General features: G+C 62.1%; 2 protein-coding genes across 3 annotated transcripts in view; one reads left to right on the top strand and one right to left on the bottom strand.

The window, feature by feature from the left end:
- PI4KA (phosphatidylinositol 4-kinase alpha) overlaps positions 1–27513 on the top strand; it is a 78405-nt gene that overhangs the window by 31334 nt on the left and 19558 nt on the right. For both annotated transcript variants that reach the window (XM_074292287.1, XM_074292281.1), the window contains exons 19-31: positions 442–492; positions 13371–13479; positions 13676–13812; positions 14113–14246; positions 14588–14670; positions 19422–19492; positions 19904–20028; positions 21109–21190; positions 21644–21727; positions 22256–22345; positions 25070–25189; positions 26093–26185; positions 27144–27300. In XM_074292287.1, the coding sequence (XP_074148388.1) occupies positions 442–492; positions 13371–13479; positions 13676–13812; positions 14113–14246; positions 14588–14670; positions 19422–19492; positions 19904–20028; positions 21109–21190; positions 21644–21727; positions 22256–22345; positions 25070–25189; positions 26093–26185; positions 27144–27300 (1336 nt within the window). The remainder of the gene's footprint in view (positions 1–441; positions 493–13370; positions 13480–13675; positions 13813–14112; positions 14247–14587; positions 14671–19421; positions 19493–19903; positions 20029–21108; positions 21191–21643; positions 21728–22255; positions 22346–25069; positions 25190–26092; positions 26186–27143; positions 27301–27513) is intronic.
- SERPIND1 (serpin family D member 1) lies at positions 3516–11928 on the bottom strand. Its single transcript, XM_074292359.1, has 5 exons — positions 11795–11928; positions 8171–9049; positions 5959–6232; positions 4178–4322; positions 3516–3926 (listed from the first exon to the last, which is right to left on the bottom strand). Exons 2-5 carry the CDS (start codon positions 9039–9041, stop codon positions 3735–3737), a joined length of 1482 nt encoding a protein of 493 aa, XP_074148460.1. The 5' UTR covers positions 9042–9049; positions 11795–11928; the 3' UTR covers positions 3516–3734.

Here is a 27513-nt window from a genome sequence, read left to right as displayed (position 1 = left end):
TGAAGTGTTTGTTGTTGGATGACTGAACCAAGGAGGGGAGAAACAGGAGGAGGAGACCCTGCAAGAGGCAGCGGAGGGGCCTCGAGATCCCCTCGGGTGTAGACCAGGGGCCCCCCGGTCCCTGCGGGTATGGATGGAGCCTCCGTCCTCCAGCCCTCGCCTGCCTCCGCACATCGCCCCGTTCAGGGGCAGCTCAGTGGCCCGTGGTGGGAGCGCCGGCTCTGGAGGAAGGAGGACCCGAGTCCAAATGCAGCCTCAGGCACCTCAAAGCCCCCACCCAAGAGTGGGCATTCCTGCTTGCCCGTCCCCGTTTATGTGTGTAAGAGCCCCTGAGCTCTGCCTTTCTCGCCCTTGGTCCAGAGCTCGGGTCCGAGCGCCCGCTTGGCGTTGCCCGCTCCTGGCTCCGGGCCCTGACGGGACGTCTGCTCTCTCCCTCTCCAGGCGTCCAGCAGCGCTGGGAACCTTGGCGTGCTCATCCCCGTCATCGCTGTGGTGAGTAGCCTCGACCCCCCCCCCCCCCCCGGCTCCGGAGCGCAGCGGTGGCATCTCTCAAGGGCCCGGAGCCGCCCTGCTCTCCTCTGTCCCACCCCCACCCCCTCCCCCCTCCTGCCCATGAAGTCTCTGACCCCCCCCCCCCCCCCCCCGCATGCTGCTGCCACCACCCAGGAAGTCGTCGTCTTCCTCGCTGCCTCCGGGGGCTTGGGCAGCACCTTGAGGCTGGGCCCCCTGCGTCCATATGCGTCCAGGCCCCGGCCGGGCAGGGGCAGCGCTCACCTGTGCTGCCTCTAGGCCATGAAATGGCCTTCCTGGGGTCTCCCCAGCCCTTGGGCCTCCTCTCCCAGGGCCCACAGGTGGCCAGGGACACCCCGGGCGGACACGGCCCCAGAGGGCCGGAGGCCGAGCCCTCGCCCTCCGGGAAGCTCCTTGTCAGCCTCTGACCCCGGAGCCGGAACCACCTCCGCCTGGGAGAGACGGGCTCTGGCATGGCCTCCCCAAAACATGGCGTCACGTCGCTGGCAGCCTCCCCCCACCCGGGCCCTGCCGGCCGACCTCTCCCCCTCAGGGCAGGGAAGCCTGGCTCCCCCTAAGGAGGTGGGAGAGATCCCGGCCCTGTGGGGAAGCAGCCCGAGTGCAGGCGGAGCGTTTGCTAGCGGAGAACTGTGGGAAATGGCGAGTGCTTAGGTTCGAAGGTTGTGGGTTTCTCTCCGTTATTCAGCGCCCTCCCCGCCAGCTGTTCCACGGATGTGGCTGGAGGGTCTCCTCGCCTCCCCCTCCCTCCGCCGCCGGTTGCTGCCTCTCCTGAGGCCGTTTCCAGCAGAGCCCAGGCTTCCTGGCTCAGTGGCCTCTGGGAGGGGCCATTCCCAATCTGCGCAGGACGCCCTGGGGGGGGCGACCTCACCTTCATCCACTTAGCCGGGTGTGACTTGGACCCCCTGCCTTGGACCGTCTCCCTTAGGCTGACTGGGGCCTGTCCGTTGTTGTGGTTCTGCCCGAGGGGCTGGAGCCGGCCTGTGGGGGAATCACGAGGAGGGGTGTCCGGGGAGCACCCGGAGCCGTGCAGAGCCGGGGCACGGCGGACACGTGGGCGCAGAAGCGGATCCCGGGAGCCCCACGGGCGGGAGTCGGGCTGGGAGGGCTCCGGGCCCTCGGCGGGCTCGCGTTCGGATCCGACGGCAGCCGGACCCACGAGCCGCCGCGGGGGCGTTTGGCTGCTTTCTTCTCTGTCCCGATGCGGGCGGATGGAAGGTCCCTCAAACCTGCGAAAGATGTTTGTTTTCCAACCGGCGTGACCCTTAGCACGAGTCACCGAAACCCCGGAGGGCCCTGAGCCAAAGTTAATGGTTACACGGCGGGGGAGGAAGCAAATATTTGGACTTGCTCAACAGAGGGCACATCCCAAGGCCTGCCTCGGTTTACTTTCCGCCGCCCTCTTGGACTCGCCGGGGCACCCGCTGCTGTTTTCGGCTCCCGCGGATGATTCATCAAGCTGGGAGGGCTCGGATGGGCCCGGCGTCCGCAGCCTTCCTGCACCCTCGCCTTGGGAGGCCGGGACAGAGCGCCGGGCTCCCCGCCTCTCGGGGCCGCTCCCCGGCCATCCTGGCAGGGCCCGAATCTCAGAGCCTGGACATCCCAGCTGTGGATTAGGGAGGCTCCGCCCAGAGCCCAGGCTTCTAAACTGACGCTGATGTGCTGAGACCCAGCTGCCCCCCGGCCCTTTTGGGGAAGGCCTCATACTTCCAGAGCGCTCGGCGAGTCTCAGCGGGGCCTGGGCCCACGGGCTCCTCTCTGGGAGCCCGGCTGGAAGCGCCCCGTCCAAGCACAACTCGGGGGAAAAGCAGATCAGAAATGGCGCGTGGGATGCATTGGAAGCGGTCTGGAGGGGCAGGTGTTCTGTAGGGTTTTGGGGACCGTCTGACAAGACAGGGGGCGGCGGTGACGGGAAACCCACGACAGGGACTTTGTAACAGACCAGAGAGTGGCGAGGAAGCAGGAAAGCGGGTCTGACCTTGGAGTGATTGTGCTAGAATTAGCGCAGCCTTGAAGGCCCCGCCTGCGCAGGGGATGGAACAGCAGGCGCACCGACAAGGCAGCTCCCGGGGAAGTGGGGGGCGACGAGCTCCCGAGGGCTGACGGAGGGGCCTTCCTGCTCCACGGCACATCCTGCTGCAAGCCGGCGGGAGCCCCGAGAGCAAGGGCCGCATCCGCGGCTCCTGCGGGCTGAGCCACGGAGGCTCCACGAAGACTTTCCCCCAAATCCCAGATACACGAGGCGGAGAGGAGAGCCCCGTGGTTCCCCGGGGGCTTTGTGCTTGTCCAGAGCTTTTCTAGAACTCCCTCCGAGGGAGGTCCCACAAGGAGTCTCTCCCTTCTACAGGCGTGGAGCCTCGAGGCGGGGGGCCGCCGCTCCTGCGGACAGTTTCGTGTCCCCCATTTCTGCTGGCTCTTAATGCCCCTGCTGCAGAACACACTTCAGTAGCAAGGCAGCAGGCAAGACTCTCTCCTTCCCCTTCCCCCACGCCATCGCCCATCCCCCCACGCTGCAGGATCCAGGCCCGGCCCTCAGTCTTCGGGGCTTGACTGCCCGCTGACAGGCCCACGGACTCGGCTCTAATCACTCACGTTTCCATGTCTTCTGACCGTGTGACATTGAAGGCCCTGCCCAGTTCTCCACCCACAGTCCCGAGAAGCAGGAGCCCCTTTGCCCTCTTCCGAGGGCTGCAGAAATAGGATCCTTCCTCCGACCTCTCCGAGGAGCCCGAGTGAAAGCCCTACTGTGTGCCAGGCCCAGAGCTGGGGCCCCGGGGAGCGCTGACTGATTTACTAGGGCTCGTACGTTAGCCTTTAGTGGGGGTCTGCCAGTGGAGAGAAGGCTGGCGGGCACAGATTAAAAGTGGTTGATATTCATTGGCATCTGGATGGGGCACCTCCTCGGGATGCCAGCCCGGCGGGGAAGGGCCCAGAAATCGGCCTGTGTGAGGCGGAGGCGCTAAAGAACCAGCCGTCGGAGGCTCGGCTCCTTGGGGACACTTTAATGTATTTATCAACGGCGCGTGGGGGCACACGGGGGCGCACACGGCCTCGCTGGGTCGGGGCCGTTGGCTACAGTGATTCCCACACCGCTCTCGAGCTGTGACTCCTTTCCCGACACAGACGTTCCGGGGCCACGGCGGATCCTGACCGGCTTCCCCTCGGGCGAGCCACTTCTCACCGGATCCGGGAGCCCCAGCCCCCCTCTAAGACCTGCTGGGATTGGAGACGCGGCCCATGAAGAGCAGGCAGCTGGTGCGGTGCTCGTAGATGAGGAACAGGAACGGGCGGTCAACGATGAACCGCACCTGCGTGGAGAGGGGCATGAAGCCCACCGTGGTCACAGCGGCCGCCTGGGTGCCCTCCTCGTTCACCGTGATGGTGCTCTGGTGCTTGAACTGTTCAGACACGAAAGAGAAGCTCTTAATCCCCGCCAATTCGGGAGCCAGAGCCCTTGGTCTGGTGCGCCCACGGGCCCTCAGGGAGCTTCTCCCGCCCTGTGCCGCGCCTCTGCTGACTGCACTGGCAGCTCCCTGGCCTCGAAGCCAGACTGGCGCTGTCCCCGCTCCCGAGTCGGGTCCGGCGTGTCGGGGCCACAAAGAGAGCCCCGGGGCCGGCCCTGCCGGGGGCAGAGGGAGCCTGCACTTACCAAGTCAATGACCAGCTTTTGGTCGGATATCCCAGAGAAGTCCCCGGTGTGATCAAACAGCGCCGTGATGCCCATCGCCTTGAGGGCGTCCACGAGGTTGTAGTTCTTTTCCAGCTTGAACCTGGGCAGGCGGACCTCGCGGGTTCTGTCAGAGAGAGGAAGTATCACCCGGGGTCGGAGCAGCAGCTCGTGCAGGAGGGGGAGCGCACGGTGCCCGATGCTGGTGCCCGATGCTGGCACTGCCATGGTCAAGACATCCAAAGCGTGGGCGAGAACAGCACCTGCAGGAAATGGGGGAGACCCTGGCCCACCCTGAGAAGAACCCTTCTAACGGACACCCACGGTCAGGGCCGCGTTGGGTGGGGTCAGGAGACATGGGCTCGAGCCCCACTTTGTCTCTTGGGTTTCCTCTGTCACCCGAGGGGGCTCGGTGATCCTCAAGGTCTCTTCCTCCCGTGGCACTTTTACTGTGCGGGGACGCCCGGAGCGGTGCTTGGATTGGCAGAGGGAGCCGGCCATTTGTGGGGAGCTGCTTCCCCGGGACCCCCTTGGTCTGCTAGATCCTCCTGCAGCTCATTGGACCGATGAGGAAACTAAGGCAGACAGCTGGACTGAGCTGGATTTGTAGGCCGGCCCTCCTGGCTGTGGGCCCGGAACAGGGGGTACACTGTGCCGCCTGGCTGTGCCCAGTGGGCTGTGAGGAGAGGCTGGTCGGAACGCCCACGCTCTCCGTCCTCCGTGCTGCCCCCCGAGTTAGTCAGGGTGCGTATGTGCCCTTCAGCTTGCTGTGAGGAAACCTTCACTAGAAGGAGAGACTTCCCTCAGCCTCTGCCTGGGTGGCTTTGTGTTGGGGGCTACAGCAGCCCCTCCCAGCCCTGGAGGGCGCTCTGGGGAAACTGAGGCCCAGAGCAGAGCCCCCTCCGTCATCCTTTTAACGCTGGTGATGGCTGCTCCTTCTACTGTGCCTTACTGTGGCATCCTCACAACCCCCCTGGGAGGGGGGAGCTGCTGTTGTCCCCATTTTACAGACGAGGAAACTTGTCCAGAGAAATGCAGCTAGTTCCAGGCCCACTGAACTCAGGTTTCTGCCTCTAGAAAGTTTTGGGCTTGTTTTTAAGTCCTTCAGGGTAATTATTCATGTGACCACTCAGGGTGGTCCAGGGCCTAGAGCCCCAGCTGACCCATCCGGCCCTCCCGGAAGCTGTGGAAGAAGGTGCCAGCCTGTGCGGGGAGAGGCCGCGGCCTCCTGACTGGCCAGGCCCAGGGCTTGGAGGCCGTAGACGGGGCTCCAAATGCTGGGATCTTTTGAGTCTCATGGGAGCTCGGCGTGGCCGTCCCCGCTCCCAGCTGCCTTGGGAGACAGGCCTGGCCCTCCTTCCTTTGGGATTCCTTTTATTTCTGCGGCCTCCCCAGCCCTTCTCCCTTCTCCTGCTTAGCGCATTCCCCGCCCCAGCAGCCTTTGGGGCTTCTTGTGGAAGCCCCTCCTCCTTCCATCCCCCCCCACTTCCCCTCAGGACACTAGGCGAGGGGCGTCGGCCCAGGGAGAGCCCTCCCGGGAGCAAACCTGTAGCTAACCCTAATGGGCGGGCCGACAGTCTGAGGGGTGATGCTTTTTTAAAAGGAGGGGCTGTCAGGGCGCTGCTTCTTGCTTTTCCCCTCTTACCCCTGGAAGCCGGAGCCCAAGGCCCCGGGCCAGGCTGGCGGGGGTGCCGGATTCTGAGTGGGGGAGTCCTGGGGAAGTGCCCAGGAGTCTCTGGGCCTAAATGCGCCGCTGCCCCTACCTGTTGGTCATGCTCTTCTGCCATCTCTCCACGGCCTGTGGGCTGAGCTGGTTCTCGAGCGTCCTCATGCCCGCCAGCTTGTGGGGCACCACGATCAGCATGCTGATGTCCCCCACGTACTGCAGCTGCAGCACGTCGCAGTCCAGCTCCTGGTCGTTGGCCACGAGGAAGTTGCCTTTGGTCTGCATCATGGGAACCTTGATCACCTCGCGCTCGTTCAGGCGGAAATTGGAGTTGTGCGTCATCTCCACGGGGAACTTGTTCACCCAGGTTCCTGTGGATTCAGCAAGAGAGGGGCTGTCACGGCGACCCTGGGTGGTTATTGGGACACAGGGAGCGTGGTGGGCCGGCCGACCCCGGGATGCTGCCCCCTGGGGCAGACAGAGGCGAAGACCGGGCCCTGTGGAGTTTGGAGCGGGGCTGTCGCCAGCCGCCTCTCCAAGGGCGTGCTTGGGTCCTCGGCCCGCACAGACCGCGTCTTGCCCACGCTCTCCCCCAACGCTTACGTGGAGTGGTTCTGGAGGCCACCGCGTGAAGCCCACTCCCCACGTCGGGGTGTCCAGCCCTCCCACACGGCCAAAGCTCCCCAGGCGCGCTCATTGCCACCTGCCTTTCTAGGTGACAGAAGGCAGAAGCAAGTCTGGCTGCTTCCTAATCAGAGGAGCTCGGGGCTGGGCTTCCTTTCCTTCTCTGGTTCTGTGGGTGGACTTTGGAGCAGCATAAGCTCGACCCCTGACCCAGCACCCACCCTGGGGGCTGGCCACATGCGCCATGCTGATGGCCCAGGTGGAGGAGTCCTGCTTTAAACCCTGAGGAGGCGCCGCTGATCCTGGGAGCCTGCCCCTCCACCGGCCTCGGTGTGGACGAGCTCCTGCGGACTCCCTCTCCCTTGCCTTTCTCAGGCCGTGCCCTCTTTGGGGCCTTAGGCTGCTGCTCTGTCCCTGGCCTGGCCCCAGGAAGTGGGCTTGAGCTAGCGGCCGGCTCCGACCCCCTCCTGCTGCAGCGAAGGCCCTACAGGCGGTACACGGCCTCGTGCCTCTGGGAGGATTGTAGATGCCGTTAGGGAAAAGCCGCCCTCACGAGCCTCCTGAGCTGTGGTCCCCGAGCTGCTGCCTTTAGCCCTCTCCCATTGCTCAGTGCCCTATGGCATCACTGCCTTTCGCCCTTCAGAAACACTGGCTTTGCCGCCAGGACACCGGTGAGCCACGGGAGCACAAGCAAATCGCTTCCTCGGTCTGACTGAGTCACTCCCCATCAGTAATCAAAGGAAACAGTTCTCAGAGGAAGAAGTCCCGGCTCCCAGCAGGCACCTGAAAGCATCCCCCAGAGCACTCATAATCAGAAACGCCATCCGTGAGATTGTCTGCACCCACAAAAAGGAAAGGGGCTCATGGGAAAAAAGGCTCCGGAGCGTGATGTGGTCCAGCCCTTCCACAGAGCAGTGCGGAGCTGTGCCCGCAAGGCCACCGAGGGAAGCACGCACTTTGACCCTGAGCTGCTGTGGCAGAGAGAGTGAAGGAAAGGAGCCCCCCGGAGAGGCGCTCCCGGAACGGCTCCGCAGATGGCGGCCACGAAGGAAGTGCCCACTGCCAGAGGGGCCGCGGGCCGTCAGCGACTCCCAGAAAGGCTCTGAGGAGCTGCTGCAGGGGGAAAGGAGCTCACGGGCACAAAACCCACTGGGACAGCTCTGCAGGCTGGCTGCCTCCGGGAGTGCCCATGATGCAGAGCGCGCGCCGCCTCCTGCAGAGAGGGCACAGACGGTCAGGGGGAGACGGGCCGTTGGGATTGGGCCAATGGAGAGCAATGCTTCTTCCTGACTGTTTCTAGCAAGAACTTGGGGGTTCTAACAGCCATGGGCCGGGGGTGAGCAAGGGAAGGCTTATTAATTGACAAATGAATCCCTCTCTGAGCCTCCAGTTCTTAAGGCTCTTCATAGGAGCCTCCTTTGCGCAGGGTTATCACGAGGACCCTGGAGCCCGTGTGCCGAGTTTGGGTTCCGTTGGTTCCAGGATCTCCTCCTGACTGGTGGGCTTGGAGAAGCCCCCTCCCTGGGGCCCCGCAGCCCTCCAGCCGCTGCTGCCTCCCGTGATCGCCCTTTGCTGACGGGACACTCGGCTTTCTCGCGGAGCCGGGGGAGCTCGCCCCATCACGGCCCGGCTGTTGGCCCATCCGCCCCCCACAGGCCGATCCGGCGAGAGGGACGGCGCCTTACCTTTGAAGTAGATGCAGTTGAGAATCATCATCTGCGTGGCCGGGTCTATGTTGACCAGCGCGTCCTTGATCAGGCCCTTGGTGACCTTCAGGATGTGGTGGTTGGCCTTGGCGATGAACGCGGGCTCCGAGAAGGCGGCGCGCCGCGCCTCGGCGAAGTAGAACTCCCGCACCTTGTTCTGGAAATCCTGCAGGATGGGGGCGCGCCGCTGCACGTACAGGTCGTTGACCGAGCGCAGCGTGTAGCCGAAGTTCCTCCGGAAGAGGCGGTGGGTCAGCTTGCGGAAGAGGTTGTGCACGGTCTGGGTCTCGTACTTGCTGCTGGCATTGACAAAGTCCTGGAAGAAGGCGGCGGCGTGCACCTGCTCGTGGGTGGCTCCCTTCAGGCCCAGGGAGATCATGCCCATGGCCGTGGAGATGCCCACGGGCGCCAGGAGGATGTTGTCGCCGGGGCCGGCCGCCTCCCTCAGGATCCTGTAGAGGTTGAACGCGAACTTGGCGTTGAGGATGTTGAGGCGCTGGATGCGGCTCTTGCCTTGGAACAGCTCCAGGACGTTCCCGGGCTGGGCCTCGGGGTCCGGGGGGACGACCGCGTCGATGATGTCGATGTAGTCATCGTCCTCGCTGAAGATCTTCTCCAGGTCCAGGTAGTCCTCCTCCTCCTCCTCCTCCACCAGCAGGTCGTGGGTCACCGTGTTCTCCCTGTGGAAGTCGGCCGGGAGGCTGAGGTTGCCGAGGTCGAGGGGCTCCCACTGCCCTTCGGCCGGCGGGGATCTCCCCCCTTTCTCCACGAGGCCCCCGGGTTCCTTGCGCCTCCCTGACGCCGGCGAAGTGACGAGAGAGAGGAGGAAGAGCTGGAGCCCGAGTTTCATGGTGAGACCTGCCATCGGAAGAGGAAGGGAATCCGTTAGCGCTCACCCTTTGCGGACAGATGGGGGCCAAGGGCGGTGGGCGTGGCGCAGGAGGACGGGGCTGCTCTTGGGACTGCACAACCGAGGCCTTGTGCACCCTCCCCCAAGCAGAGGCCGGGCCGCCCTTTCCACGGCTCCTCGCTGCTTCCCCTTCCCCGTCTGCCCATGTTTCACCCTGGCTTCTTGGAGCTTGAACTAGCCGGGCACCCCCCAAGGGCAGACTGTGCTTCTGACCACAAAGGGGCCCTGGAGGACTGGCCGGCCAGCAGTGCCGAACGCCACCTGCGACAGTTCGAGGCTCGTCCGGGGCAGTGCCCGCTGAGCCGCTTCACCAACAGTCGTGACCCAACTGAGTTGGCAGAGGAAACTCTCCCAGGTGTTAAGGAGCGCCCCCCTCCCGCCCAGCTGCTTGTGGCCTTGGGCCTCGGAGCTCACGGATGCCAGGGCCCACTCTGGAGAGAGGAGGGAGCCGGGGGAGGTGACCGGGGCATGGCGCCCGCTCTGTGGAGGTCCGCCTTCACCTGGATCCCCCTCCAAGCCCTGCTGAGGTCAGGGGTGGCTGGGCTGGACGCCCAGGTGAACGAGTGTGTGGGACACAAGGCCTCGGCCCGGGCCTCTGGGCCCCACAGGGGCCTGCTAGCTTCCTGCCTCGGAACCGCCCTGTTTTCCTTTAGCCAGCATCCCCTCCTCCTCCTCTCCCGCCATGCTGCGGTCAGCTGAGCGTCCGCACGGGGTCGTCCCGAGCGAGGGCCAAGGTCAGGAGCTCTGGCTAAAGTGCACGGGCTTCAGGAGAGAGAGGCTGCTCCCGGGGCCCCAGCGCTCAGCTCCCGGGGCTAGCCTCCTCCTGGCTCCGGGTCCCTTCCGTCCTTCCTCCACACACTGCCCTCCTCCGCACACGCTCACAGTGCCACACACTCCTTGGGCCCTTAGGCCTTCACTCCCCTTTGGCTCCAACCCTGAGGTGATCTCTCGGCCCGCCCTGTCTGCCCTAGCCCAGGAGAGCCCGACTAGCTGCCCCGACCTGGCTGTGCTCCCTGATCCTCCCACCCTTCCCTGGACTGCTGTGCTCCCTGATCCTCTCACCCCGTCCCAGCCTGCTCTGCTCCCCCTGATCCTCCCGCCCCTGCCCGCTCCAAGAAGCTGGTGGCTCATGAGGGGGACGGCTCCGAGCTCGAGTGACTTAGTGTTTCCGGAGCCCAGCCCCTGTAACGGGGTGCTGCTGCTGAACGCTCCCCCACTTGGTAGTTGAAGAAATGGGAGCAGAGGAGGCCGTAGTTACCCAGGTTCCAGCCACAAGGCAGTGTCGCAGCAAGGCTTCTGGGCCCAAGACCGCCGTCCCTCCCCCAGCCCCCGCCGTCTCCCGAGGCCTTGTTGGGAGGAGCCTGACTGGGGGTGGGGGGGAGGGGGGTCCGGGCTGCTTCGGCCACTTGGCAGCGGGGGCCCGGAGGGGCCTTTTCCCCTTTGGGAGAGGAAGCTGTGGGGAGGCGGCCAGGAGGAGGCTGCAGGCCGCACAGCTTAACCCAGGCCCTTCCCTTCAGCCTCGGAGGAAGCCAAGGCGGGCGTCCCCTCGCTAGACAGAGAAGGGAATCAAGGCGGGGAAGTGACCCGGGTGGCCTGAGCCTTTAGTAAGCACTTGCTGCGTGCCGGACCCCTCGCTGCCCAAAGCGTCCCCAGGGAGCCGAGGCGGCCCCGGGCCCTGGGCCGGCCTTTCCCTCCCCCAGAGGCCCTTCTCCCCCGCCGGCCCTCGTCCCAGGCCCAGCCGGGCACAGTCCAGAAGGGCTCCCTCCGTCCAGCGCAGGGATCAGAGTGGCTCGCAGGGGCAGCCCCGGCCCCGGCCCGGGAAACGCTGCTCCCCGCACACTGAGGGGAATCTAGTTCTTAATCCTTATTCCTGGAGCAATTGTGGGGAGCCTTTGTTTGGGAGAAGGAAACCGGGCTTTGGGGGGGACCGAGCTTGGCGGGCGGCCCCGACTAATCCAGGAGAGATCTGTGAGGAGCCGGGTCCCGGACTAGGAAGGGCCGTGGGAGCCGTGCCCAGTGGGAAGCGGTGTCTCAGCTCTCCGTTCCGCTGACGGGCCCGAGCGAGGCCCTAGGAGGTGCGGGGAGCTCGGGAGCCTCTGCCCTCCACCAGAGGGCCGGGGACGTGCCGTGACCTGCCCTTTTGTCCTGCACAAAACTGAGCCCTTTCCTCCACCATCTGGGCGGCCTCCGCCCCAAGCCCTCTTTGTTCCTTCTCCCGAGACTAGACGAACTTAGCGCCCCACAGCGCGGCCGCTGAGCTCCCTTCCAGCTCCTCTGTCGGGGTTCGGCCCCGTCTTCCCCTCCAAATGGGCACCAGCCTGGAACCCTACCTTCCAACAAGCCCCCCACTTATTGTGCAGAGGAGGAAACTGAGGCTCAAGGAAGGGGGGTTTCCCACCCTGCCCAGCAAGTTAGAGGAAGCGGGGGGTCTCACGCAGCTACAAATCGCCCACTGACGGGGCTCCTCCTGTGGCCTTCCCGCGCCCTCCTCGGGGAAGGACAGGTCTGGATGGGAGGCAGCCGGGAGTAGTGGTGGAGGAGGTGCCGGGAACGGACAGGAGCACATAGTAGGGGTGGAGGAGGTGCCGGGGCGGACAGGAGCGCATAGTAGGGGCGGAGGAGGTGCCGGGAACGGACAGGAGCGCATAGTAGGGGCGGAGGAGGTGCCGGGGCGGACGGGGAGCCAGTCTTACCTCAGTGCCCCTGAGCTGGCAGAGCGTGGAGCCGAGAGGAGCAGCCTCCAGGCGCCGGTGCAGTCTCAATGTGAACTTTGGGGCCCGGCTGGGGCAGAGTTTCCAAGGTAAACAGGCTGCAAACCAAACACCGCCAACTGCCTCTGTCAGCAAAAAGCGCCTTCCCCCGTGTTTGCCCGCAGGGCCTCGGGGAGCCAGGCCCCGCCCCACCCTCGGCGCCCCGGTCACTTCTTGAGGTCTTTCTCCCCCAATCTGTGCCCCCCCCAGGCCTTACTCGGCGTGGGAACGCTCCTGAGCCCTTAGGACTTTCGGAGCACTTTGGCCCCTCCGCTTTGGAAGCTCTCCCCAGGCTGGCTCTGGCCGCCTCTCCGGGCCTTTGCCTCGGCTGTGCCCCCTGCCCGGAAGCTGCCCATGGGGCATCTGCGACGACCGTGGACGGCTGGGTGATACCGCAGGGCAGAGAGGACCCCCCTCTCCCTGAGTTCAAATCCAGCCTCAGACACCCCTGGCTGGGTGACCTGGGCAAGTCACCCTGCCTGCCTCGGTTTCCTCATCTGTCCAAAGCACTAGAGAAGGAAAGGGTCAGGGAGGTGGGAGTCGGGAAGAGCCTGAGCCTGATTCAAGCGAGGAAGCGCCCGAGGGCGGCAATCTCCCCGGGCCTGGCCCTTAGGGAATGCTCTCGTCCACTTCTGAACCATCAGAGACTAGGATCCCATTGTACAGGTGGGAGAACTGAGTCCAGCTGGACGGCTCAGATGGGGGCTGAAGGGGGACCCAGATTCCAGCCTGTGAGCCCAGGCCCCTGCACGTGGAAGGGCTTTGGTCATCGAGCAGAACAGTTCTTTGGGGAGGGGCTGCCGCCGTCACCCCCCACGGTCCTCATCCTGCTGGCCCCCGAGGGATGCCTGAGATCTTGGGGGCGCCGTGGGCCCGAGAGGAGCTCGAGGCTTGCCCGGTGTCAGGGTGGCGCCGCCTCCTCTGCGGCCGTCGTCCATCCCAGACGTTGGCTGCTCTGCCCGTCTCGGCTCGCCTTTGGCCGGGGGCTCCCACAGCAAGTTTCTGGGTACTGCCCAGGCCTGCGGCCCGCTGGCCTCTCCTCTCGCAGAGCTCGTTGTCTGGGGGCCCCCCGGGTGAGATAGGGCTGCTCAGGGAGGCCGCCCGGCCCCGGGGAGGCTCTCCCACGGATCCCCAGCTGGGGGTGCCCGCCGGGAGGCCCTGTGGATGCTGCTCCCCCTTCTGACCAGCATCTATTAGGCACCACATGGAGCAAGTCTGACCTCAGCCCCGCGTCATGTCGGGAGGCTGGGACCAGCTGCTGGGCCTCAGTTTCCTTATCTGTAAAATGAGCCACGTGGCTGGGGGTCCCTTCTCGTGGGCATCTGGACTAATCACTGGCAAGGCAAAGTGGGCAAAGCACAGTGCACAGGCCCTTGTGGCTGGGAGGGGCCCGGCGGGGGATGCTGGGCAAGGAAGCCCCCTTGCCGGCCCCCCCACGCCCTTGGCGTGCCCTTCCGGGATCTTGGTTTGTTCGGGCGTTCTGAAGCCCCCTTTCCCCTCTCTGTCTGTGTCCCGTTAGCTCACGAGGCGCCTGCTCCCCATCAAGAAGGCCAAGCCGAGGCTGCAGAAGCTCTTCCGGGACTTCTGGCTCTACTCGGTGCTCATGGGCTTCGCCGTGGAAGGCTCAGGTAGGGAGGCGGCCTCGGGCCTCATTCAGCCGCGGTTCTTGGACCCCAGAGTGGGGGAGGGGCTTCCTTCTGACAGCCCCAAATGTCCCACTTGTCCCCTTCTGAGGGGGCGGGGGCCCTCGCAGAGCGGCCCTGCACAGGAAGGCGGGCACTCCCAGCTCCCCCCGGTGTCCCCATGTCCCTTCGGTCCCCACAGGACTGTGGCCCGAGGAATGGTACGAGGGGGTCTGTGAGATCGCCACCAAGTCCCCCCTGCTCACGTTCCCCAGCAAGGAGCCCCTGCGGTCTGTCCTCCAGTACAACTCCGCCATGAAGAACGACACCGTCACGCCGGTAAGGGCCGGCTCCTCGTCCCCCGAGGGGGCCGCCTCCTGGGGCTGCCCCCCGATGGGTAGAGGGCCCTCCGCCTGGTCCCCTCCCTCTTACTGAGAGGGGAGCTGACCCTGGTCATGAAGGGGGTGGGAGGGACGCTGGCGGTCCAGAGCCCCGGAACCCGACCGGCTCGCTTTCCCATCCAGTCACGAGAACGGGGGGGCTGAGGGGGAGTGGTGGCCGGGGAGCTCCGGCCTCTGGAAAGGGGAGAGGCCGCCCCGGCCCGGGAGCCCCCCTGCTGCAGCGCTCCTGTCTCCCCAGGCCGAGCTGAACGAGCTCCGCGGCACCATCAGCAACCTGCTGGACCCGCCCCCGGAAGTCTCCGCCCTCATCAACAAGCTGGACTTCGCCATGTCCACCTACCTGCTGTCCGTCTACCGCCTGGAGTACATGAGGTGCGTCTGTCCTGGGCCCGGCTCCTGGCGGAGGCAGCGGGGGGCACGGCGTGGACAAGGGCCCTGGCCAAGCTCCTACCCCCGGCCCCCTCTCCCCCTGGGGTCCCAGCCAAGCACCCGCAGGGGTTCCTGAGGGAGAGCAGGCCGCCGAGGGAGGGTGTCGGACTGGGCCCCTCGGGCCTCCGGGCCCCGGAGATCATCCCTGAGGACGGAGGCCGGCCTCTCCCCGACGCGGACCTCACAGCTGTTGCGCACAGCTCGAGCTCCCCGCGTCTGAGCCACACCAGGCTTACGCAGGCCCGGGGCTGCCGCCCGCCTGCCATGCCCGCTCTCCTCCGCAGGGTGCTGCGCTCCACCGATCCGGACCGCTTCCAGGTGATGTTCTACTACTTCGAGGACAAGGCCATTCAGAAAGACAAGTCCGGTAAGCCGCCCCCTCGCCGTGCTCAGAATGGCGGCCCCCGCCGAGCCGGGGCTCCAGGCGCCAGGTGGGGGCCCCTCATTGCATGGTGCCCCGGCGGCTCACGGGGTAATCACGCCGGGAGGGGGCCCTGATGGCAGCCGCGGCGCTTCCGACGTCCTCGGCCGCCTCCGCAGGGGGCGCGATCTCTGAGGTCTGGGAGCTCAGAAGTGGGCCCCCTCCTGGGAGGAAGCCCTCGGTCCTGCTCTGCTGCCCCCTGGCGGTCCTGGGCGGCCCAGGGACCAGAGGCCAAAACCAGGATCGGGCCCGGGGCATCTGGAGCGCCTTGCCGCGTCTGCACTGGGGAGCAGGAATTTCACAGGCCTCCGGGGGTTTGGGTTTTGCACAATCCCTCTGCCGGAGAGCGTGGCTTTGAGGATGGCCTGGTTCCCTGCCTGGAAGTGTAGACGCTCAGCTGCGAGGCGAGGGCAGGTGCGCGGGCCCCGTTTCCCGGCGGCGTGAGTGGTGGGGCCGTAGCAGGCAGAGAGCAGGGGGCGCCGCGCGGGCTGGGAGGGGCCTCGGCCTCGGAGGCAGCTTGGGAGAGGAGCCCAGCCGGCAGCCCCCCAAGGGGGTCTCGGCAGGCCCGAATGCGCCCGCTGCCAGTCCCGCACAGGCCCTCTGTCCTCCCCGAATGGCTCTCAGCACCTTCAGGAGGCGTCTCTGGGAGCGGCCCTCCTCCCCCGGGACGGAGTTCTCCTCTGCAGCGGGAGTCCGGGCGCGGAAGGCGCCTGTCCCCTCTCAGACCCTCCAGGCCTTCGGGACGCGGCTCAAGTTCTCAGAGCCAGCTGGGTGGCAGAGCACAGGGCCCGGGGTCCGGGAGGCCCATTCGGCCACGGGCGCTTTGTGGCTGGGACCTGCTAGGCCACTGAGCTGCCTCTGCCTCAGTTTCCTTCCTGCCTCCCAGAGCTGCGCGAGGGTCGAGGGAGGTCACATATGGACCTCCCAGCTCGGAGCTGGCGCGCGTAGGCCCTCTAGAAGAGCTGCTTCTTGTTGTGCCGCCTCCCAGGGCTGCCCTGCCCTCCTTGTGGGTTGGAGAGGGACAGCTGCCCAGGCTGCCTCCTCCCCCCCAAGGAGGGGGTGGGAAAGCTTTTAGTGAGAGCTTCCTGTATGCTCAGGGCTGGGAAGTCAGAGAAGCTGCCTCCAGAGGTCTCCCCCACTGTGCCCAAAGCCCCGTCAGACCCCGAGGCTTTGGGCGCTGAGGCCCCAAGAGGCAGAAGGATTTGTCTGGCTCGGGGAGCCTCCCCCCCAGGGCCCGGCCTTGTGCTGCCTCACTGCCCCTTTAAGGTTTGGGATTTGTAACTGGAGGGGGCTGCCCTGCAGGAAGTGATCGCCAAAACAGCTGTGCCCTTAAACCAGCTGCCCCCTTTGATCTTCCCAGAAAGGCCTGAAGAGGTTAATGCAGACCCCCCCATGCCAGGTTCCAAGAGTCTGAGGGGGCCTGCAGCTGCTGCACCTCCCCCAGGGCCCAGGGATCAAAGGGGCTGTCAGTCAGGGCAGGGCCCCCCCCGGAGCAGCCCCGGATGCGGGCCTTCTGGCGCTCTCTCCCCCTTCTCTGTCTCTCTGTGTCTGTCTCTTGTCTCTCTCTGTCTCTGTCTCTCCCCCTCTTCTTTGTCATTGTGTCTCTGTATCTCTCTGTCTCTGTCTCTCCCCCTCTTCTTTGTCATTGTGTCTCTGTATCTCTCTCTCTCTGTCTCTGTCTCTCCCCCTCTTCTTTGTCATTGTGTCTCTGTATCTCTCTGTCTCTGTCTCTTTGTCTGTGTGTGTGTCTCTGTGTCTGCCTCTCTCTCTGTCTCTGTCTCTCTGTTGCCGTCTGTCTCTCTCTTTTCTCTCTCTGTGTCTCTGTCTCTGTGTCTGTCTCTTGTCTTTATCTCTGTTTCTCCTCCTTCTCCCTTTCCACCCCTCCCCCTCCCTCCTCTTCGCTCACCTTGCAGCAGCAGTTCCATTTTTCAGTTGTTTTTCCTCCTTTGGAAAGAAGGAAGCCGCGCTAATGTTGCTCCTGGGGGAGGCGCCCTTCCCCAGCCCGTCCCTGCTCTTGGGAGGTAGAGGCGTGTTAGGGGCGCTGCATTGGGATAAAGCACAGCTCAGGCCCTTCCGTGGGCCGGCCAGCCCCGCCCCGGGGATCCCCCGTCCTGGAGGAGCTCCGCGGGGAGATGACTCAGGACAGCGAGGAGGGGAGGGCTCGTGCCGAGCTGGCCGGCGGGATGTCTGCCCTTGTGCGCTCTCTGCCCGGGCGCAAGCCGCGGTTAGGAATCACTGCCATCGCCAGAACATTCGGCAGCCCGTAGCCAGTGCGCGGAGGACGTTTCCTCTAAAAAGTGGGACGAAGGGCCCCCTCGGGGTGCTCGAGGCAGTGCCGCCCTCAGTCCAGAGAATGGAAGAATAAGATCTGAGACAGAAGGCGAGAAGAAAGCGGAGGCAGAAATGGCTGAGGGGAGACTCGCAAGCCCCGGTGCCCTTGGGTGCTGTGCGACGAGAGCCCCGAGCCGCAGTCCGAGGAAGCCCCCGCCCCCACAGGGCACCACGCCATGGCTGCCGCGTCAGCCCCACGAGGGCACCGTTGGTTCTGGACTTGCTTCCCACTAGTAAGAAGACCCGGCGTGAGAAAGTGGCCAGAGAGGCCGGATGTGCACTCAGGTTTGGGAGGACAGACTGAGACGACTGCCCAGTGGAGGCCAGAGGAGCCGAGGGACCCTGGTCAAGTCACTTCTGATTGCCTCGTCTTCCTCATCTGCAAAATAGGCAAAATATCAGCCTCTGCTTCCCAGGCTTGTTGGGAGGAGCAGATGAGAGAACATTTGTGCGCAGTGCTCAGCACTGGGTCTGGCATACAGCAGGCGCTCTATAGATGCTTATTCCCTTCTCTGCCTATTTCACAGAGTCCGAGAAAGCTTGAGAGAGATCCTGGGGTTCACAGTTCTCTAGTTGAACAAAATTGTTTGCATAATTGGCAGATGGAATTGGCAGAGTGAGGGTCATGATGGAGGAAGCCCAAGCCCACGTCTTGGGCGGGGAGTGGGAGGGTTCTGACGGTGGCGGCCTTGGAAACCCATCCAGCATTGACCCAGAACTGACCATCGAGCCAGACGCTGGAGACCGAATCACGAGCTCACAAAGCATTAGGGGAAATCGAGATTTCCCAGAAGTAACAGACGGGTTTAATCCCAATGTTCTCGTGCAAAAGTAGAATCACTCATCATCCCATTTCTAAAGGGAAAAGTGGTGTGGATCCCCATGGCTTTCTGCCCTGTTCTGGAGAACTGAGTCTGGATGGCACAATCCCTCCTGTTTGTGCAGGACGCTCTCCCGGTGATGTTCAGCCCCAGATACTCAGAGGATTCTGGGAGGAGAGTCCAGACTGTCCATCCCCACAGCAAAGCCCAAATGCAGGAAGAAAGGCTGCTGCCCAGATTCCGGCTGCATTTAAATGAACATCCCCTACGGCAAGAGTTAAGAACATTTAAAAGAAGTTTGGGTAACGACATTTCAATGATGTATAGTTAGTTGAACAGCAAATTGGATCCAGAATTATACCATTAAAAAAGAAAAGATCTAGCTGTGTGACCCTGGGCAAGTCACTTATCCCCAGTTGACTCAGCAAAAAAAAAAAAAAAAAAAGTATATAAAGTCTTTTTTCCAATTTCATGGAAAACCAATTTTTGCCGTCTTTCCTCCTTCCCCTTCCTTGACAAGAAAAGCGATTTGTTCTAGAGTGTACGTGTGCAGTTGTGCAAAACATTTCCATGTTAGCCATATTGCAAAAGAAAATATAGACCCCCCCAAAAAAACAAACAAAAAAAAAAACAAACCCAAAAAGCAAAAAACCAAAAAACCTCCAGTCTGGACGGATAGCATTTTCCCTCACGAGTCCCTTCGTATCCATTGCCCCGTTTGGGGAACGACTCACATTCTTCTAAATTTAACTTAGTTCTTTGTAGTTGAGAATTGAGACCCTCGTTCGAGAACTTCTTGTTAAAAAACAAGTTCCCCCCCACTTTCCGCTTTCTTTATTACCTCGCTTGCATTAGTTTTGTTTGTGCACAACCTTTTTATTCAGTGTACTCCCATTAATCCGTTTTGCATCTCGAGATGGTCTCTGTCTCAGTTCTTTATCTAAAATAGATCTGCCTCCCGCGTGCCCTTGGCCCTTAGCACGTAGTAGGTCCTTCACAAATACTGACGGAGGCAGGGCGGCACGTGATGAGACTGACCTCGAAGGGCGACTCCAGGGGCGCTCCCCGAGCATGGCGGGCAGCTGCAGGCCCCGAGCAGTGCCTGGAGAGCCCCCAGGCCAGCGCCCCCTCCCTCCCAGCCGCGTGGAGGAGGCCGTGAGCTCGCCGAGAAGGAAGGAGATCGGCAGCGCCCTCTGCGGCTTGGAGACCGAACGTGCCCAGGGCTGGGGTGGGACTTAGAGGCGAGGAGTTGTCGGTGTCCGTGGGATGGCTCAGGGCCCTCGCCAGCTTAGGGGCGAGCGGGAGCACAGAGGTCTGGAGAGACGCGGTTCTGCCGGGATGGAGTTTCTGGAACCAGTGATCCTGCCCTGGCAGGGTCGTGCCCCTTGGGCCGCCGTGGTGGTCGGAGCCCGGGCCCCTGGTGGGGGATGGGTGTGGGTGCTGGGCGCCACTGCCCTGGTGCCCACCTCCTAGGCCCGAGAGGAGGCTCCCGCCTCCCTGCCTCGCCTGGTGCTCGCCTTCACCGCCCATCCCTTGTCTCTTCAGGCATGATGCAGTGTGTGATCGCCGTGGCGGACAAAGTCTTTGACGCTTTCCTCAACATGATGGCCGAAAAGGTGAGGGGACCCCCCTCTGCCCCCCGCCTGGGCCCCGGCTCCTCGGCTGCCAGCAGGCCTCTGCCTCCGCAGACCCCGGCCTTCTGGGAGCTGCTCGGACCTGTTGCCCCCGCCGGTGGGGGGGGCCGGGGAGGGGACTCCACTTTCGCCGCTCCTGTCCCCCCGGCCCTGCTGAGGGTTCCCTGCCTGTCCTTCCGTCCCGTCCTGACTCTCCCTGTGCTGAACACTCTGGGGGAGAGGCCACAGGGGCTCCCGGGATGGGGGGGGCTCTTAGAGGCCCTCCCCAGGAAGCGAGGGCCCCTCCCACAGTCCCCCGGCCCCGGCACACCTCGTTGGCTTCCCCCTCCCTGCCAAGGCCCTTCCCGAGCACGGCCCGGAGGTCTCACGGCCTTTGTCCTCCTCTCTGTCCAGGCGAAAACCAAGGAGAACGAGGAGGAGCTCGAGCGGCACGCCCAGTTTCTGCTGGTGAACTTCAATCACATCCACAAGAGGATCCGCAGGGTGGCCGACAAGTATCTGTCCGGGCTGGTCGACAAGTACGTCCCCGTGTGGGGGATGGAGGAGACTCCCCGAAATCTGGGCAGAGCCGGGAGGGGGCGGGGGGCTTGCTGGGTCTCCCAGCGCCAGGGTGCAGAAGGCTCTCCCGGTAGCCGAGGCAGCCCGCGTGCACCTCCCATAGTGAAGGAAGCCTTTTGAAACGGACTCCCCAGCCGGCAGCAAGCCGGGAGTCCGGGGCCGCCCACCGATGTCAGGGATCGAACCCGTGTGGCTGCTAGTCACGGCCGAGTGCGGTCTCTCCGCCCCGGTGGGGGCAGGTCCTCGGTCTCGTCCCCGTCATTCTCTGGGCGAGGAGGGCAGACCCTGGGCCTGCTGGAGTCCCTGGCCCTACGGTCAGCACCAGCCGTCATTAACCTGAGGGGCTTTGGAGGCACACGCCCTCCCAGTGGGCCCCCAGCCTCCTCTCGACACTTCCTGGGACACTTCCAGCACAGTCCCTCCACTTGGAGGCAGCTCCTTGATCCTGGAGCCAAGGCCGGCCCTCCCCCTTCCTTCAGCCCAGGCCTGGACCCCCGCACTGGGCAAACCCCCCAACCTTTTTTAGAAAGGCTTTTTATAAGACATCATGTACCCCCCCCACACACAGGCTCCCCCATAATGCCCAGAGCCCCCTCCCCAGTATCAGGCAGGTGATCTCGGCTGAGGGCAGACATCTGACCTGGGCCCATTACCAGGGAGCAGCTCAGAGCAGAGGCGCACGTGTCCCCCAGGGGGCCTGACCCCACAGCCCCCAACTGGCATGGCACCTAGGGCTGGCCCCGGCTGCCTTATTTCCAGGCTTCGCAGGCTGGGAGCCAAGTGCAAGCAGGTCTTGTCCAGGGACGGCCCCCTTTTGGGGGCATGGCAGAGCTGGCATTCTGAGCCTCCTGGGTGGCTGGGGGAGCTCGCAAACGGCAGGCCCCTGTCTGCTCCCAGGCTGCTCGTGGCGGTGGGGGGCCTGGGTCCGGGGCTGGGCCGCGGGGGGCCTCCAGCAAGCACGGGGCTCGGCCCAAGGGCTGTAGCAGCAGCAGCCCGTCCGGAGCCCGGACTCAGACCTCTGTCTGGACGGTCGCCGGCAGGTTTCCCCACTTGCTGTGGAGCGGCACTGTGCTGAAGACCATGCTGGACATCCTGCAGACTCTGTCGCTGTCCCTCAGCGCGGTGAGTGGAGCTGCCTGGCACGCGGGCTCCCTGTCCCCCCGCAGGCCCCCAGGGGAAGGTCTGGGCCCTGCCGTTGAAGAGAACTTTGGGCTGTGAAAACTGCAAGGGACCTTAGCAGTCGGAGCCGGGGAGCAGGGAGCCCATCAGAATTGGGGAGCCGTGAGCCCGGGATCCCAGAAGGGGAGACGGGTGAGCAGGGAGGAGCTGCAGGTTGGCCGGCACCCTAAAGCTGAGAGAAGCCCGGAGATGGCCACGAGGGGCCCAGAGCCTTGCCAAAGGTTCCCCCCAGTGAGCGCTCTTCCCGCCCCCCCCCCAGCCCAACACTTTGCATTTCTTGGTGATTCTGTTTCTAATTAGACTTGGGGTTTCCCCTTCTGGAGCCGGGCCTTCTGAAGGCAGCTCGGGAAGAGTCCTTCATTGGGCCTGAGAACATCGGGGGCTTTTACCTTCCAGGATATCCACAAGGACCAACCTTACTATGACATTCCAGACACTCCCTACCGCATCACGGTCCCCGACACTGGCGAAGCCCGAGAGGTGAGCGCGGCCGCGCCACAGACTTCCCCGGGTTTATGGTGCCCAGGGCTCAGCCCCCTCCCCTCGGGGCAGGTGTCGGAGCGGGAGTCACTGGGGGCTCCCCCAGCTCGTTAATCTCCGCACAGTTTCCGGCGTATCCGTGGAAATAACAAGGAAAGGCCCTGCCCTGGGCCTGGCCAGAGATGGCCGCTCCCTGGCAGGGAGGTCCCCGAGGACCTTGGGCTGTCCTCTGGAAAGTGGGAACGCGGAGTGAGTTCACCAGCCGTAGGAGAGGGAAAGCCCCTGCAGGGCACGGGTCTGTCGGGGCCTCAGCCGAGCGTGGGGGCCGGGCTCTCTCCAGACGCAGCCCCCAGTGCCGCCCTCCCCGCCTCCTGGGATGGGGATCAGATGAGGGAGGGGCCCATAGACTGCTGGGCCAGGCCTGAGCCCTTGGAGCTGGCCTTGGTGCTGGAGCAGTGCCTCTGACCCACCAGGGGAGGGCGCTGTGCTCTCCCCCAGAGATCACTGACATTCCAAACCCTTTTCTAGAACATCGTGAAGGACTTTGCCGCGCGCTGTGAGATGATTCTCCAGGAGGCCATGAAATGGGCCCCAACTGTGACCAAATCCCACCTGCAGGTGAGGGCGTGAAACATCCCGTCCAGCCGCCGGGCGTGTGCCGCCGGCGACGAGGCCCCGGGTTTGTGGAGATGGGCTCTGTGAGTGCAGCGAGGAAACGATCATTTGTACAAAAAGGTTTTTCTTATGCTCCTTCTCTCGGTTTCCTTTTCTTATCGTACAACCGGCATTGTCTAGCATGAGACTGAGTAGCAGTGGTGAGAGGGGCTGCCCTGGCCTTATCTCTGGCCTTAACGGAAAGGCCTCGAACTTAGGAGAACTTAGTGGCTCGAGGATATTACTTGTTACGGAAAGATCGGCTTGTTCCAGAGCTTTCCAGTGTTTTTAAAAGCGCGCGTGTGGTAGCTTGTCGAAGTTTTTTCTGTCTTACTGACGTGTGACATTTGTCATTCTTGGTATTACTTGGCACGTTGTATAGGTTTTATCGTGATATTAACGCGCCAGCCTTTCCGACTTGTACGAATCAACCTGCTCTTGCTGTGCGCTCCTAGCAGCGTTTCCCTGTGGACTTCTCGCCCATTTAAGAAATTCTTCCACGTCCATCAGAGATATTGACCTGTAGGTTTTTTCCCTCTACTTTGATCCCTTACTTTAGGTATTCACACTGTTTTTGCATGACAGAAGGAATTTGACAAGACTCATTTATCTCCCATTGAATTCCTTCTTTAAATGCTTCAGAGATTCGCTGGTGAATCCATTTGGTTTGGAGTTTTCCCTACAAGGGTCACTTCTGACTTGTTCATTCTGACTTTGCTGAGATGGAGCTGTTTGATGTCTCTATTCTGTTCTGCTCCTCTTGACATTTTACACTTTTGTAATTATTGTTCTTTTTATTTGTATTGTCAATTTTATTGTTAGATAGTGAGTGAAATAGCTCCTCATCATGGCTCTTATTTCTTCATTGGTTATGAATTTATCTTTTCATTTTTGATACTGATAACTTGGTTTTCTTTTTAAGGATCAAATGAGATAACAGCTTGTCTGTTCTATTAGTTTTTCAAAGAAATGGCTTCTTGTTTCGATTACTAATTCACTTTTTTTGCTTTTAATTTGTTAATCTCTTCTTTGATTCTTTTGCATCTTTGAATTCTTTTGATCCATATCGGGAGTTTTAAAATTTTTTTTAATTTAAAATTGTTTAGACTTTTTTTTTTGGACTGTAGGCCCAATTCATTGATCTCTTCTTTTTCACCTTTACTGTTTAGTGTTTAGAGGTCAGGATGACTTTGGCATACAAAAATTTTGTTACGTTGTCCCATTGTTTTATTATCTTTTATGAAATGATCAATTGTTTCTACTACTTGTTCTTTGATACTCATTTTTTCAAATTATATTATCTCCCAATTTAATCCTTTCTCCAATGGTCCTTTTTTATTGTAATTCTTATTGCATTGGGCAGCCCCAATAAATATATGTTTAACATTTCTGCTTTTCCAAATTCATTGTGAGATCTTCACATTGGAGGCCGCTAGGGGGCGCAGTGGGTAGAGCACCAGCCCTGGAGTCAGGAGGACCCGAGTTCAAATCTGGTCTCAGACACTTCACACTTCCCGGCCGTGTGACCCTGGGCAAGTCACTTGACCCCAGCCTCTGGGGGGGGGGGGGGGGAGATTTTCACATTGTAAAAATGACCAAAAGGTGTCATTGGTAGCTAAAATATGTAAAATTTTCTTTCATTATTCTACAGAGATCTGTTCTATAGATTTTTCTAAAATCCTGTTCTAGTCTTTATCTTCTTTCTCTTTGGGTATATTTATCTTGTGAAAGGAGACAGTTAAGGTTCTCCTCCCTATTCTACTTTCACTGGCTATTTCTCCCCGGAACTCATTTAGATTATCCCATAAAGTATTTAGAGCAAACATTTAGTGTTGATGATGATTCCCTGTCTGTGGCACCTTTTAGCGAAGTCAGTTTTGTTTTTGCCTCGTCTGAGATCACGCTTGCTACCACTACCTTCTTTACTTTAGCTAAAACATTATGGATTTTGCCACAGCAATTTGTCTTAATTAACTCCGAATCCGTGTTTGTTATAAGCGTCATATTGTCTGATTCCACTTTTTGATCAGTTATGCGGTTCTCTTCTATTTTATGAGGGAGTTCGTCCCATTGAAATCTACAGTAATTATTGTGTTTGTCTCCCTCCATCCTCTTCTTTTATCCTTTTATTTTTATTTGTTTCTTCTCCCACATTATAAAGAAGAGGTTGGTCAGAAAAAAAGGAGCATTTCAGCTACGCAGATTCGGCTGATTCAGGCTCTGCCAGCTTCAGGCTCAGCTCGGGCCTGCATCTGAATGCCCCTTGTTCTCCTCCCTCGAGGCGGCTCCTGCTCCTTGCTCTGCCCTGGCTGCGTGCAGCCTGCCCACGCTGGGACCCCGTCTGGCCCCGGGGCTGTGCTGTGGGCGGCCATCATTTCCTCTGGCTGGGAAGGCTCCGGGCTCCTGGCCTCGCCTGCTCGGGGCCCTTCCTATGATGGTTTTCTTGGGTCTCCTGACTTGGGACCCTTTGTGCTGGACGTTGTGGGAAGAGCTGAGCTGTCCATCTCCTGCTGTTTCTCCCTCTTGGCTCTACACCCCCACCCCGAGTCTAGGCCGGAAGTTCTGCTTGTTGCTCCCATGTCCAGGGCGGTTAGGAGACGGCTCCTCGGGCCTGCTGCACTTGGCCTTGCGCTGGCGAAAGGCCTGCCTGTTCTGCGTTTAACTGCACGCTCCGACCTTCCTTTTCAGGAATATCTGAACAAGCACCAGAACTGGGTGTCGGGCTTGTCTCAGCACACGGGCCTGGCCATGGCCACCGAGAGCATCCTGCACTTCGCCGGTTACAACCGGCAGAACACGACGCTGGGGGTGAGTGCCGGGGTTCCTTGCGGGGAGCAGCCATCAGCGGAGGTCCCAAAGCAAAGCTGCCCTTCAGTCGGCCAGCCATTAAGCACCTACTAGGTGCCCAGCCCAGCACTGGGCTCAGGGCCAGCTCACGGTCTGATAGGGCAGACAGCAAACAAACGGGTACGAGCAACCATGCTACGTACAGGAGTGAGACCGAGAGAAGGTGCTGGGCTGGGGTGGGCTAGGCCAGGCAGCCTTGGCCGGCTGAACAAGGGGGGCCCTTAGTCAGGACCTAAGGGAGCTAGGGAGCCCCGTGGTCCAGGCACGGGGCGGCCAGGGAAAGCGCTCCAAGCCGAGAGACGGAGGCTCTTGTGGCGGACGGCCGGGAGACCAAAGCCTGGGGGGAAGGGAGGGAGAAGTCTGGGAAGGGCCTTGAAGGGCACCCAGAGTATTTTGTATTTGCTCCTGGAGGTCATGGGGAGCCACAGGAGCCGACTGAGTCGGAGGTGGCACGGCCAGGTCTGTGCTTTCCTGGCTGAGTGGAGGAAGCAGGCAGACCCAGCAGGGGTCCTGGAGCAGCCCATTGGGAGGGGTCTCCGGTCACTGGGAAAGCCGGGAGCATGATTTGGGACTTTGACTCCCAAGCCAGCGCTCTGACCTCTATACCACACTGCCCTTCTTTCCCTGTCATTGTCCACATCAGAACCTTGGGGCTCACAGAGCCCTGGGTCCGCATGTCTGGCTCTGCAGGGGCATCACCCACGCCCGGGAGAAGTGTCCCTCTCGTCCCGCCTCTGGGCCTGGTGACTGCCCACGAGGCTGGGGAGGTCTAGGAAGGGCCGGGGCCCAGGAGAGCCTCCAGGGGGGCAGCCAGGCGTGCTCTGCCCCGTGGGCCGGGCTGACGTTTCTGCTCTCCGTCTCCAGGTCACTCAGCTCACGGAGCGGCCCGCCTGCGTGAAGAAGGACTACTCCAACTTCATGGCCTCCCTGAACTTGCGCAACCGCTACGCAGGCGAGGTAACGCCCTGCCACCCCGCGCCCAAGGAGCACTGGCAGCCAGAGGGCCCTGAGTGCCCAGGGTGTGCACAGCCCGCTGGCACCTAGAGTCAGGAGAGGGGGTGGCGTTTGTCCCTCGGACAGCAGTAGAGGCCCTGGGGACAGAAGGGGATCAGCTCTGGGCCTTAGAACGATCCCTCCAGCTGGCTCCATCGCAGCAGGCTAAGAGGTGCCCTTGGCCCCAGGCCGCGCAGGCCCCCTGGGGGGACATGGGCAAGCTGGAGGGTCCGCCCCTCGTGCCCACTGTGCCAGCTCTTTGAGTGTCCATCCTGTGGTCCGGGCGCTTCTCAGGGCGGCCCCCTGAGCCCCAGAGGCCCCTGGACCACACGGTGTCATTTCCGCCTCGACTGATAGAGGAAGGAGTGGCGGCCTCTGCCCTCCACGCTCCTCGGCTCGGGGCCGCCATCTGCTTCCTCAGACACTCTGGCGCGGCGCCGAGGGTCTGCGGCCAGTTCCCCTCTAAGGGCTTCTTGTCCGGGCCAGGCCTGGCGGCCAGGCTCCTGCCTCTGCTCGGGCCTTTTTTAAAATTTTCAGTTGCTCTTTATTTTCCCAAACACCTGACACAATAGTTTTCAAACTGACTTCTGTAAGCCTTCGGGTTCCACATTTCTCTACCCCCCCCCCCCCAGGATACAAGCCCAGGATACTTTTAAGCACGTTTCCATTTGTCGTGTGGTACGAGAAAAATCAGCTCAAAAGGGGAAAAACCGTGAGAAGGAAAAAAGCAAACAGACAAAAAGCCCAGAGAGCGCCCCACGTTCGATCCCATACGTCTCTCTGGGTGCGAGGGCGCTTCCCTGCAAGAGCGAAGACTTAGGGGGCCCATGGGGCGAGAAACCGAGGCTTGCTGGGGGGGCCCGGCTGCTCGGCCTCAGCGGGGGTCCGCCCCGGCTCCTGACCACGCCCTGTGCCCCCGCAGGTCTATGGGATGATCCAGTTCTCAGACAGCACGGGCCACACGTCTGACCTCAAAAAGCTGATGGTCCAGCAGCTCAACACCGCCCTGGACTTGCACAAGGCCCAGGACTACACGCAGGCCATGTTCAAGCTGACGGCGATGCTGATCAGCATCCCAGGTAAGTCTCTGAGGCCTCTGCCCCTGGGTCCCCCCTCCCCCTGTGGGAGACCCCGGCCAGGACAGACGCCCACTGACACTCCTCCTCCTCCTCCTCCTCCTCCTCCTCCTCCTCGCACAGAGGGAGCTGCGGTCGCCGTGGCCGCCGGAGCAGCACCTGGGGGGGCGCACTTAGCGCCTCAGTCTCAAACGCTCCATCTCTGCTTCCTGCAGC

The sequence above is a fragment of the Sminthopsis crassicaudata genome, chromosome 1 (assembly GCF_048593235.1).
Source record: "Sminthopsis crassicaudata isolate SCR6 chromosome 1, ASM4859323v1, whole genome shotgun sequence".
In the NCBI taxonomy this organism is placed as follows: Eukaryota; Metazoa; Chordata; class Mammalia; order Dasyuromorphia; family Dasyuridae; genus Sminthopsis; species Sminthopsis crassicaudata.
Note: the sequence above shows the minus strand (reverse complement) of the source record. Positions and strands in the feature narration are given on the sequence as shown.

Bases quoted from the DNA above. Each gene is read 5' to 3' on its own strand.
- SERPIND1 (XM_074292359.1), bottom strand. From the start codon at position 9,041: ATGAAACTCGGGCTCCAGCTCTTCCTCCTCTCTCTCGTCACTTCGCCG. The intron at 4,323-5,958 runs GTAGGGGCAGCG...TCTCTCTGACAG, and splicing joins CAGAAGAGCATGACCAACAG to AACCCGCGAGGTCCGCCTGC. The intron at 3,927-4,177 runs GTAAGTGCAGGC...GTGTCTGAACAG, and splicing joins AAAAGCTGGTCATTGACTTG to TTCAAGCACCAGAGCACCAT.